Here is a 13,710-nt window from a genome sequence, read left to right on the forward strand (position 1 = left end):
TATAATAGACAGCAGAACAATGGACATGACAATAGCTGGAGTGCCAAGCACAGAATGAAAATGGATTTGCAGAATTAACAGCCTACTGGCCTTTGGCTTTGAATCTGCGTGTCGTCTGATGAAGAAGGAACAGAATTATTGATGTTTATTAGGAGTGGAGGTCCTAGCAGTGAGACTTCTGACCGTGTTCTGGTGACCACAGAAATGAACGCTGCAGATGTAAATTAGTGTGACTGCAATACAATAAGACACGTGCCAGAAGACCCTCGTCTTCACCAGTTTGTCTCCTACTTATGGCCTTGCTATTTGTCTTCTTCATTGTCAGTTCAAATGGCTCCTCAGTGACAACTGTCTGAGTGTCGGTGACCAGAAACAAACTGCTGTGTGAACTGAGAAATCAGAGTGACAGTGGAGGACTGAACCTCTATCAGGTGACATGTGATGCCCACTTCACGGGGTCCTGTTCACTCTTAGGGGTTTACAGTTAAAACCACCAATGTGGTGAATCCAAATGTGAGGACAGAAATCCAAATGTTTAATAATCAGACTGAGTGGAACAGACGGAGCTTTAGAATAAAAACAACAGCAAACAAAGGATAAGGAGGACTCTTGTGTTGTGTCCAGTACTACTGAGGTAGGGTCTGAGCCCCAGGACCCTCAAACTGCATTAATCTGATAGATGGACCAACGATAAGAAGAGTGGACTGAAATAAAAGAAGAAGATGAGAAGAAAACACAAGGCGGCACCTTACTGAGTGGGCGTAAATAAGATAGGAGAGGACAGCACAGTGGGCACCTTAGGGTGAGAGGAGGACAGTGTGTGTGTGTAAGCTAAGAATGTTCAAACAGTTATTATCAAATACTGATTCACTCTCAGACATGGAATAAAAGACAAATCATATTCATAATAATATTATCAGGAAAGCATCCTTAGACTCCTTAGTAAAATCCCTTGGCTAGAATGTGTCATTTCTAGCACTAATGTTTCACATTCTTATCGTATCCCTTGAATTGCCTTACTAAACTCTCTCCCTCAATTTAAATATTGCACAACACAGTTTTTATTTTGCATTTTAATACAAAACGGAAAATTCTTTTTTTTACCAATTTCCTTGTGCAGGAACCATATAGGAAGGAATCCAACTGTAGACAAAAAGAGAAGAACAAAGTGAACATTTGAGAAGAGAAGTGGGACTGACAGCACCAGTCACTCCTTTTGTGTCTTGAGATACCATCAGGCACACCTCAGATGAATATTTCTATATATATACAGTACTGTGCAAAAGTTTTAGGCAGGTGTGAAAAAATGCTGTAAACAAAGAATGCTTTCAGAAATATAAATGATGATTGTTTATTGTTATCAATTTACAAAATGTAAAGTGAGCGAACAAAAGAAAAATCTAAATCAGATCAATATTTGGTGTTCCTACCTTTTGCCTTCAAACCAGCATCAATTCTTATAGGTCCACTTGTACAAAGTCAGGGATTTTTGTAGGATTCTAGTCAGGTGTCTGATCAGCCAATTCTACCAAACAGGTGCTAATGATCATCAATGTCACACGTAGGTTGAAACACAGTCATTAACTGAAACAGAAACAGCTTCAAACTGGGTGAGGAACAGCCAAACTCTGCTACCAAGGTGAGGTTGTGAAGACAGTTTCATGTCATGGCAAGATTGAGCACAGCAACAAGACACAAAGTAGTTCTATTGCATCAGCAAGGTCTCTCCCAGACAAAGATTTCAAAGCAGACTGGGGTTTCAAGATGTGCTGTTCAAGCTCTTTTGAAGAAGCACAAGTAAATGGGCAACGTTGAGGATTGTAGACGCAGTGGTCGGCCAAGGAAACTTAGTGCAGCAGATGAAAGACACATCAAGCTTATTACCCTTCGAAATTGGAAGATGTCCAACAGTGCCATCAGCTCAGAACTGGCAGAAACCAGTGGGACCCAGGTACACCCATCTACTGTCCAGGAGAAGTCTGGCCAGAAGTAGTCTTCATGGAAGAGTTGCTGCCAAAAAGCCATACCTCCGACGTGGAAACAAGGCCAAGCGACTCAAGTATGCATGAAAACATAGGAACTGGGGTGCAGAAAAATGGCAGCAGGTGGTCTGGACTGATGAGTCAAAATTTGGCTGTAGCAGAAGGCAGTTTGTTCATTGAAGGGCTGGAGAGCGGTACAATAATGAGTGTCTGCAGGCAACAGTGAAGCATGGTGGAGGTTCCTTGAACGTTTGGGGCTGCATTTCTGCAAATGGAGTTGGAGATTTGGTCAGGATTAATGGTGTTGTCAATGCTGAGAAATACAGGCAGATACTTATCCATCATGCAGTACCATCAGGGAGGCGTATGATTGGCCCCAAATTTATTCTGCAGCAGGACAACGACCCCAAACATACAGCCAAAGTCATTAAGAACTATCTTCAGCGTAAAGAAGAACAAGAAGTCCTGGAAGTGATGGTATGGCCCCCACAGAGCCCTGATCTCCACATCATCGAGTGTGTCTGGGATTACATGAAGAGACAGAAGGATATGAGGAAGCCTACATCCACAGAAGATCTGGGGTTAGTTCTCCAAGATGTTTGGAACAACCTACCAGCCGAGTTCCTTCAAAAACTGTGTGCAAGTGGACCTAGAAGAATTGATGATGTTTTGAAGGCAAAGGGTGGTAACACCAAATATTGATTTGATTTAGATTTCTCTTTTGTTCATTCACTGCATTTTGTTGATTGATGAAAATAAATGATTAACACTTCCATTTTTGACAGCATTCTTTGTTTACAGCATTTTTTCACACCTGCCTAAAACGTTTGCACAGTACTGTATATATATATTGTAGTGTGCGGCTGATGCCCTTGCCCAGCCAGGATGCCTCCACGCTGGGAGTTCCGGGAAAGCAAGCATGGCCGGAGAGTTACCTCCCCTGGGACGCTACATGGCAGCCCCCGTGGGTTGCAGCGGTGCCTCAGACTCCCACAGGGCTCCATGGGAGTTGGAGTTTGGTGCAGCCCTGTTGGGATCCATGGGCACCGCCAGGGGGTGCTGCAGCATGATCTGCCAAGCCCTTTTGGGCAGTTCTTCCACCACTCCCGGAAGTGCTACTAGATCATCACGCACCTGGAGCACTTCCGGGTGAGTATAAAAGGAGCCAGCAGCCACTACTCGGGGAGCCAGAGTCGGGAGGAGGAAGACGAAGCTTAACCAGAGGAGTGGAGGAGATAGAAGAGAAAAAGAGAAGGAAGATATTGTGCTTGTGTGCTTGGGAAATGTGCTGTACTTGTGGGAAATGGGATAAGGCGTTTCCCACTAGGTAAAAAAGAAAAAAGAAAAACTTGTGTGTGCCTTGAACTTGTGTTCCACGCTTGTCTGTGTCGGGTTGAGCCGGTGGTACCAGCCTGGTGGTTCACAATTTACATATATATATAGTGAACATCATAAAGGATGGAGCGTCATCCCAACTGGAATGTAGGCTGATCCTTTGCCCAGCTGGAAGGCCTTAGTGGAAGGCTGTGTTTACTGGCCAGAATGGCTTTCAGTTCTTGTCTGCACAGGGTGGAGATGGACTGGGTGAAATATTATATCAAGGTCATTATGACCTACAGTACTAGAGATGGCAGTGTTCCTCTGGCTCATTCACTGTTTTAACACCCACAAGGTTTACTAGGACTTGTAATTTGGAAGGGCAACCCTGTCATGGTCATGTGTACCACCAGAGGGCACTTCCAGAAGAGAACCTACCTGTTTCATACAACTTCTATATGGCCCAGAAGTGCTTCCAGAATGCAATGTCATGACACTAGAAGTACTCCTGGGTCCAACATAAAAGCAAATGTCTCCCTTCACTCGGGCAGTCAGAGTTGGGAGTAAGAGGATGACACTAACTAAGGAGAAACAAAGGGAGACAATAAAGCACTTATTTGGCGTATTGTTAAAAGTAAGAGTTTTGAGGTGTTGTCATGTAATAAAGCATGTTATGTTATCCTGGGTTGGTGTCTGACGTGATTGTATCTGGTGTTCAGAGCTCTGGGGCATCCCTAGTGGCCACAAAATATACAGCAATATGTCTACTTCTGTGTTTGACAACTGACATTTTCACAAGTAAAGACTTTCTGGTGATAGACTGAACACTTCTCACTGAACACTGAACACCGTTGCTCTTCTCAATCTACATGCTTCCGTTAGGTCAGATTATCTCAGGGCACAACGTGAGCTACCACAGCTATGCTGATGACACACAGCTGTATTTATCAATAGCTCCTGATGACCCTGATTCTCTTGATTCACTAACACAATGTCTGACTTGTATCTCAGAATGGATGAATAGTAACTTTCTTAAGTTAAATAAAGAGAAAACTGAAATCTTAATGATAATAATAATAATAATGGATACAATGAGGCTATTAGAAATAAACTGATTACATTAGGATTAAAAGTCAAGACGGAGGTAAAAAGCTTAGGGGTAACCGTTGATTGTAATCTGAATTTTAAATCGCATATTAATCAGATCACTAGGACAGCATTTTTTCACCTAAGAAACATAGCAAAAGTTAGACCTCTTATAGCATCGAAAGATGCTGAGAAATTAGTTCATGCGTTTGTTTTCAGTCGACTAGATTACTGTAACGCACTCCTCTCAGGACTACCCAAAAAAGACATAAATCGTTTGCAACAAGTGCAGAATGCAGCTGCTAGAATCCTAACCAGGAAAAGAAAACCTGAGCACATTTCTCCAGTTTTGATGTCACTACACTGGTTATCTGTGTCATTCACTTTAAAATTCTGCTTATGGTTTATAAAGCCTTAAATAATCTTGCCCCATCTTATATATCGGAATGTCTGACATCTTATATTCTAAATCGCAACCTCAGATCCTCAACTGAGTGTCTCCTTAGAATTCCAAGAACAAAACTTAAAAGAAGTGGTGAGGCGGGTGGCCTTCTGCTGTTATGCACCTAAAATCTGGAATAGCCTGCCAGTAGGAATTCGCCAGGCTGATACAGTGGAGCACTTTAAAAAACTGCTAAAAACACATTACTGTAACATGGCCTTCTCATAACTTCACTGTAATTTAAATCCTGATACTCTGTATATCCAATTCATTATAATAACTATTCATGGTGGCTCTAAAATCTGTACTAACCCCTACTCTCTCTTTTGTTTCCTTTTCCGGTGTTCTTTTTGGTGGTGGCTTGCGCCGCCATCTACTCAAAGCACTGTGATGTCCCAACAATGATGGATGGATTAAAAGCCAGAAGTCTGTATGACCATCAGCATCAAGTGACTCTGTGAGAACCCTAACTACAAAGAGGACTATTTCATTTATGTGAGGTAGAATGCCCAGGGGGTACTGGGTGGTCTCGTGGCCTGGAACCCCTACAGATTTTATTTTTTTTTCTCCAGCCTTCTGGAGTTTTTTTTTTGTTTTTTCTGTCCACCCTGGCCATCGGACCTTACTCCTTTTCTATGTTAATTAATGTTGTCTTATTTTAATTTCTTATTTTGTCTTTTATTTTTCTTTTCTTCATTATGTAAAGCACTTTGTGCTACTTTTTGTATGAAAATGTGCTCTATAAATAAATGTTGTTGTTGTTGTTTTCTTAGTCCCCATGAAGATCACAACATAATCACACCATATGTTACCGTTAGGGGAAATTATAAGGAAATACAGTTTAGGATATCATTGTTATTTAGATGACCATATTGGGGTAAAACCCAGATGTACTTCCACCTCTACTCTCATTAACAAAAGTTTCTTCAATCAAATTGGTCAATGACTGAGGTTCCTTTAATAGGTCTTCCTCCTTCAATACAAAAATTAAATCATTTTAGTTCATCTGTTGATAGAATTCTGGTATCACGTACCACTAATTTTTTTCATCTGCACAAGATTGTGAGACCCTGACCATTTCTGTCACTAACTGCCTCTGAAGTATTCATGTCTTCATCTAGGGCCCTTCATCATTTAGATTATTGCAATGCTCTTCTGTTTGGTCTACTAGGAAATTCTCTTAAGAAGCTCCAGTGTGTGCAAAACTGTGCTGCTCAGACTCGCACCCACACATCACTGAACCTTCACATCACCCCTGTACTGGCATCACTGCACTGGCTCTCTGCTCACAAACACATAACATTTAAAACTCTCATTCTAACACACAAAGACGTCCATGGAACAGCCCCTCATCACATCTGTGACTTCGTCAGACACTTTTACTTTTTGCTTTTCTTGCTATGCCTTATAGTGTTTTCGGTCAAGAAAAGTATGCTATAAATTAAATATATTATTATGATTATTATCACCAAGTGAACATGGTGACACAGAGGTCAGCACTGCTGCCCGGCCCAGTCAGTGTGTGTGTTGAGCCTGAATGCTTTTTCTACGTCTGCATGATTTTCTCTGCTGTCCATTCTAAAGATGAAAAGTAAATAAGTTAAGAATATTAGTGTGGGTATGTGTGTGAGTGTGTGTGTGTGAGTCCAGTCACAGACTGGCACCCCACAAGTTAATGGCTACTGCCATGTTTCCACTCTCTACTATTGTAAATTGGATTTAGAAAACAGATCAAAGAATGCATTTTTTTGTTTATTTTGAGTTTCTTCATTCACACAGGAAACATCAAAAAAAGGGGACGAAGAAGACTTCACTTAACATGGTGGGCCTTCACTAATTGAACTGCTCAGATATGCATGGACTCTGAAGACCCCTGAGCTGACCCCTGAGACCTCAGCACAAGTCGAGCTCATCAGACCAGTCCTTGAGCAGAAGTGTCTCATATCTATGGCCCTGTGCTGACTCTCGTCTAGAGAGAGGACTAAATGTGTAATGGAGGAGCCATTTGGCACTCAGTGCCCACGTGACGTTAGGTTTGTCAGCCCACAGCACTCAAACTCCAGTTCAGCTCCTGGTATGATGTCTCCTGTGGACAGTCTGCATGTCCTTCCATTGTCAGAGTGGATTTCCAATGTGGACTCCTACAGCCACTAACTGTGAATTGTGTGATCAAAATACAAACTGACTGACACGTCTCAGGATTCACTGATGACAGTAAAAGCCACAAAGGAACTGAAATCAAACTGAGACTAAATTAAAGAACAGCAAATTTAGAATTGTACTCACCTATTGAATCATATCTGGTGTTTGTTTCTAGGGAAGACAAAAAAGAATATAAAGATGAATTATTTATGAATAACTTTACCATTTACTGAGCATTCTGTCTGTTCTGATGTCGATGTGAGATCTTCTGTCCTCACCTCTCATTCTTCTCCATTGAATGACCAGCAGGGGAGTCACCGCTAAGCAAAGAACCAACAAGACGCAGAAAGCCACCAACCAGCCAAAGACCCCTGGGGAGAAACCTACAAAATGAGGGGAAGACGTGTGAGTCTGTGAGACAGGAATGAGGTTCAGGTGAGGAAAACACAGAAGAATCCATCAAGTGGGACTCCTTCAGGCTAAGGGGAGCATTATGAGACCCTGCATTTACACCACAGATGATGTGCTCCTGTAGCTGGAGCCTGGGACCAAACACACCTTCACACCCAAGTCATCAGTGTGTCCATCAGCCCTCTCGTTATCCATCATAAATTATATGAACACAAACTACCAGATATCCTGTCCAGTATCTCACCTCCATTAATGTCCACTCAGTGTCGTTGTCTTCCTGTGTTTGTCTTCTACATCTCTTACTCTACACGTTTACTTTTCATTTCCTTGAATCACATGATGCAGAAGTAAGGGTCCACTCCCAGATTGAGTCACAACTGAATTTTCTATTTTATGATGGCTGTTTTTAAAATTTGCATGGCTGGCCATTTGTATCTGACATTGTAGATTTGTTCACGCGTGTGTGTGGTGGTGTGGATTCATGTATCTGACTGCTCCATGTCTTATTCATAATAAATTTCTACTTATGGATCTATTCTTTTCACTGTATAAGGCACATTATTTAACACAAAATTACATAGTACATTGAATTTTCCAGATATTTAGTAATTGGAAGTCCAGCTTTTTAGGCTAACCAATATGTGCTTCAGTGCCATATTCTGTATAAAAATGGCACATTGACCCAATGGCGGTGCTGCTAATGCCACCCTATTTGATCACGTACTGTAGATGCTGAGTCCGGAGTGCCAGTCTGGCTTTGGTGCTTTACTTCTCATCAGACAGCTGAACACGTTGTACTCCTCCTTCACCAGGAGGACGCTGCTCACTCTCAGAAGACCCTCGGAGTCCCGCTCTGACTTTATTGTGGACTGTGACGTCACGTCTGCCCCATTCATGTCCCTCCAGGTGACTTCTGGTTGGGGGTTCCACTTCTCAGCGCTGCACTCCAGTCGGGTCTTCTGGCCTTCAGTGGAGCTCATAGTAATAGAGGGCTGAGCACCTAAAACTAATGAAACACAAAAGAGTGGAAGATCAGTGAAGAGAAGAAGAAACACTTTAACATCAGCTAACATCGCATACGGTTATGAATGAACTGCTGAAATAAAATCATTTGATTACAATGAACACATTCTGAGTTTGGAGTGTTGGCTTCAATTTTGTTTTCTTTGACTTATTTCTGATCATTTTATTTATTGGTAATATTTAGTGAAACTTAACAGAGTGTCAGATTGAAAATGCTTGGGGCCAACTGAGGTACATTGGCAGGTTTTGAGACTTTGATGACATTCCTTTGAATTTCTTCACACTCATAAATAAAGAGACCAAGGATTGAAATATTTATCTCCACATGGGGCAGACCTGAGGAGTTTTTCGGTTCAACAACCCCTCAACATAGAGGAGCAGCGTCTTTGATTTCTGAATTCTGATTCTTTGGCATGCTGTCTGCTTTCTGTACTTTTGTTTGTTATGTTTTGAATCTTGTTCTATTTATTATTTATGTGTTAAGTTTTAGTATATTTAGTTATGTGCCATGTCTCCTTCGTAGAGAGTTTTAGGGAGTGGGACTACCATGATGTTACAGCTGCAGGACCACCTGAAGATGAGGTGCATTTGTATCACATTTTATGTAATTTATTCAAGGTTTTCTTGTAGTTTTTCATATTTTTGTATTTTATTCTGGTTAATTGACTTTTATTTCATTTCACTCTTTTGTATATCTTGTATTTATCTTTATTTAGTGTTTTTTTCCAATGTCATATATGCCCTGTTGTTCTTTCTGTATTTCCGTGAAGAGCTTTGAGCATGAGAAAGGTGTTATATAATGTTTCAGTTTTATTAATATCTTCCTTATCTCATCATGGGACACTTAACCCAATTCATACATCTTTCTATCTGAGAGGAAAAACAAAAAAGTCAAACTTGGAAGTGCAAACTCAGACAGCAAGTGCTCATGGGAAGTGAACATGGAGCAGCTCTAGCCACTGTCTCACTGTGGCCATCCCATTATACAAATAGAAACAAAAATTGTAAATCTCAAATGCACACTGACCTTCAACAGTGAGTGAGACCTGAGTCTCATCTTCTCCTTGTTCAGAGTACACATTACATCTGTAGCGCTCTTCATCAGAAACACGGACATTTCTGATTATTAGAGATACGTTGCCATTCTTGAGGTTGTCTATGCTCAGGGTTTTTCTTCTGTCACTCTGTATCATGATATTGTAATCGATGTATAACAGCTCTGGTGACCCATAGTCCATTGTAAACCACCTCACTTCAAAGGCCTTAGCATTAAGAGCTGGTGAGAGGGAGGCTGGCAGGACCACATCTTCACCGACATAAGTGACTACAGGCTTAGAAGGACCGACAACGATGAAGCTGTCTGGAAAGGAAACCACAAGAGTGGAGTGAGGACCAGGATGTGATTTGTAAATTAGAAGAAATGAGAGAAAAGTAAATGAAAACCATGTTAGCCTACTGATAAATGCTGCCTTATAATCCAGCATTACATTCACAGGTGGTATGGACTTCATTTCTTCCTTCTGAATTTTTGAAGAATAAACAGCCCTGAAGTTCTTTTTCTAGGTTTAAATTATTGCAAACCATAAATCAAAAAACAATTAAAATCTTCTGTTACTTTTTTTTGACTAACCAGATTAAAAATAAATGCTCTTTGTAAAGAGACATGCTTCTGCTGAACTTTGCTATGAAGAGAAATGTGTAAATAAATAGTATGAAACATTTACCACACCTAAAAATGAACAAAATACAGGTACAACCATCCATACCTGCCCAGAAGATATCTGTGTTGTGTAGAAACAATAAGATAAGAGGAGTCCATCGCATCTGAAGGTTCATGGCTGGAACACAAAGAAGAGCTCATTGTACCTGTGAAGTCAGCTCCTCTGACAGACTGGTGTGTAAAACAACTCACAGATCAAACTGCGTCATCTACACTTCACATGACAGGAGCAGAGACCACCATTTATATCATTTGTGTTTACGTGTTAATAACCCCGGGGCATTAACTGACATTCTTAGTTTGATTTACTGCCTGTGCACTTTGGTGGACATGAAGCTTCTCAACTCTCTGCTCTTTTATTTTATTATTTTCATCCATGACCTCATTTATCTTTATGATAAGCGCACTCTCTTTTCCCAGTGAGCTCCCAGTTCTTCACTTATCTAGTTTGGCTTTGACATTTTCCACCACAGTGGCACAGGAATGACACTCTGTCATCAAACTGGCAGACATCGGTGGTACAGCTGTGGTCTGTCACATCCACCTTTGCCTTATTGTAGCCCCTCAACATAACTACATACCAGCCCATCCAGTGGTCACCAACCTCAACCTGAATTTTGTTCTTTTTTCTTTTGTTATCTTTATAAAGTGGTGAGTACTAGAATGTATGAGATTTACTTTAGAGAGATGACCAGGAGGTGAAAGAAAACCAAAACAGTTATGAATGTGGGAGGAAATTTCCTAAATTAAGATCTGAGGCAAGCAGAACCAAAAAGGACAAAACAAAACGGGGGGTGAAATGGGAGAAGGTCTGGTAACCTAAAAAACAAATGGTGCCTACTTGGACTATACTGTATGTGGTGAGACACAAAAGTAACCGGATTGGTAAAAAAAAATATTTATTGATTAATTCCAGCATTCTAAACATTGTCACCTTCTCTATACTCCTCCTCCCAATCTCAACAACGCTCCATATGAATCTTCCATTGATTGAAACAGTGTTGGAAGTCATCTTGATTGAGGCTCTTCAACAGGCTTGCTGTTTTTGTCTTCACTTCATCCATTGAAGAAAAATGTGTTCTCTTCAGGTCACTTTTGATTTTTGGGAACAAGTAAAAATCACAGGGAGCTAACAGGGAGGATGATCAAGGACAGGAATGTTCTTCTCAGTTAAAAACTGCTTTACGGAAAAAGAGAAATTCATGAAAAATTTGATGTTGATTCGCTGTTTCATTTTTTCACCCAACATTATTGCGGCAACTCGTGTAGCGATTGTTGTGCAAATACTGACTGGGCTACTCACAGGATATACCTGGCCAGTTGGTGGTTTGAGAGGGCGTGTAGGGGGGCATATAGTTCTATGAGTCATGTCCAGCTGACCTCCAGACGGTTTTCCAGGAAAGCCCCAAGCCCAGTCTGGTTATTTTTGTGTCTCACCTCGTACAGTATGAAAAGGTATTTTTGAAAGACATTCCTTTGTTCTATGTAAGTATAATTTACAAGCTGGACACGATTATTTCATACAAGAAGAAGTGTGACATTGAATGACCTGTCACCAGTAGTCATGGGATGGACAGTGAAAATCTGCTGTCTAAACAACATGGTGGTATATCATATCTAATATAATATAATATAATATCTAATATGGACAAAAATTAAACCTTTGAAAATGCAAAATAGAAGCACTAAAATCAGCTGACAGCTCACTAACTATGAAAGTCTACTTTGGGTTGGTCGCCATTTTATTTTTGAAAAGTCACAGACATTTCATTTTCCCCAGAAGTGACAATCCTGAAACTGTTACTTGTTCTGACACATTACATAATTTAATAAGGCCTCTCACTGAAGGTCTCCCGTCATATCTGTCACATTCTACGTGGTCTCTCCTTGATTTAGCGTTTCCAGAGTCACAATTGCCTCTTCTTTAGTGAGGACACAACTCCTCTCTACACGGCTATTCTTGTGATAAACTCAGACAGGCCTTCAACACTCGACATCTACAGCGTCAGATCACACAGCCTCATCAGACTGGCACAACTGGTTCTCTCTCTTAGTGCTTTCTCTTTCTTATTTAACATTCATTTTTCCACCAATTCAGTTGAGTCTTTGATCACAGAAGTGAGACCTCCAGTAAACGCGCTTATATCTTTGTTGATTGAATGTAATATTGTTGTTCATTTTACACTGGCTGCTATGCTGTATATGATGTTCATGTTTATTATGTTAGCAATGCCATTTGATACTAAACTTAGGTACAGGAATTCATTACCCAGTTTCTTAGTAAACAACTTTCTCACATGTGTACTCCTAATATGTCTTCACCGCCCACCATTTCAATAAACACAAGTCTCTAAGCTGTACCAGAAGAACCAGTAATCAAATCAAGTAAAAGAATGTGACACCCCAGTTGTTCTCTACTTATTTCTACTTTAACTCTAGCATTCCACTTCTGTTTCCCTTTTCATCAGTAAGATTATCACCATACCTGCGGTGGGCTGGCGCCCTGCCCGGCGTTTGTTTCCTGCCTTGCGCCCTGTGTTGACTGGGATTGACTCCAGCAGATCCCCGTGACCCTGTAGTTGGATATAGCAGGTTGGATAATGAATGGATGGATGGATTATCACCATACGGCACACTCCAATCTCACAATACCTTTTGAATTAAAGGAATAGAATGTGTCTGTGCTGGAGCTGAGGTTAACCTGCATCTGTAAAATCCCAGTTAATGTTCATTAATGTTTGTTGTGGTGGTCTTGACTTGAGTTACTTTTACTGGTGAAAATTCATGGTGGACAAGCTAATTCATGACAGCACCCTGATCTCATATGAAGATCTTCTGCACTGCTCAAGGCTCCTTCACTAAACACACACTTAATCTGCACGAGCTGAAGGTACACTTATGTTGCATAAGCCAGTTTCATGTTGCTGAGTGAGCCTTAAAATTAGAATTCGTATTATTCACAAACTAAAGATTCATTTCTATCATCTAACAATAATATAATAAACGTCTGTAACGTCTCCACTTACCTGCTTTCACTTTGTTTTCTCTCCACTTTCCTCGTTTAGAGCTCACACATCACGAGGATTTGTCCTTCATCAGGGGTCTGTGAACTTCATGCCCAATGTGTCAGTCTTTCATGTTCTTAATGTCTTATCAGTCTGTCGAAGGAAAAGATGGCGTGTAATAAAATAAAGTCTTTAAATCTCAGACTGCGACTTTGTGTTCCTCCTCTGATTTATTTCTCTTTCGTTTTTAAACGGCAGCCTGCCAACTCTGACACACCTGAGTCTTAAAGTGACAGAAACACATTAAAATAAAATGGCCTGTGATCTGACAATAAGACCCTCAGCTTTTATCAGATCTCATGAGAATTCCATGCTTTTATGATCTTTTTTAGATTTTTTTAACAAAGCAGAGAACACACTTATCACCCTTTGTTCAGATTAGAAGCAGACTTGTGGTATGAGGATCACATCAGCCCAAGGAAGGAGAGGAGACCAGAAGAAATCAAAATGGAGTCAGGGCATGCACTTGATTTATTTACTGTAGAATAAAATACATTGCTGACCTCCTCAAATGGTGCAAAA

General features: G+C 40.7%; 1 protein-coding gene across 4 annotated transcripts in view; it reads right to left on the bottom strand.

Moving 5' to 3' along the window:
• The window catches only part of LOC114641362 (butyrophilin subfamily 1 member A1-like), a 994,484-nt gene extending 981,101 nt beyond the window's left edge, over positions 1-13,383 (bottom strand). For 3 of the 4 annotated variants that reach the window (XR_007934785.1, XM_051926436.1, XM_051926438.1), the window contains exons 1-7: positions 13,150-13,381; positions 10,170-10,241; positions 9,431-9,763; positions 8,105-8,386; positions 7,248-7,352; positions 7,114-7,140; positions 1,105-1,143 (exon numbers count right to left, since the gene is read on the bottom strand). Coding sequence is in view for 3 of the 4 variants with exons in the window: in XM_051926436.1 (XP_051782396.1) it covers positions 1,105-1,143; positions 7,114-7,140; positions 7,248-7,352; positions 8,105-8,386; positions 9,431-9,763; positions 10,170-10,239 (856 nt within the window). In the remaining variant the exon portion in view is untranslated. Of the gene's footprint in view, positions 1-1,104; positions 1,144-7,113; positions 7,141-7,247; positions 7,353-8,104; positions 8,387-9,430; positions 9,764-10,169; positions 10,242-13,149 lie in introns of all 4 variants that reach the window. The other variant, XM_051926437.1, reaches the window with a different exon arrangement.
• Positions 13,384-13,710: the final 327 nt, after the last annotated feature.

Source organism: Erpetoichthys calabaricus, chromosome 4, assembly GCF_900747795.2.
Source record: "Erpetoichthys calabaricus chromosome 4, fErpCal1.3, whole genome shotgun sequence".
Lineage (NCBI taxonomy): Eukaryota > Metazoa > Chordata > Cladistia > Polypteriformes > Polypteridae > Erpetoichthys > Erpetoichthys calabaricus.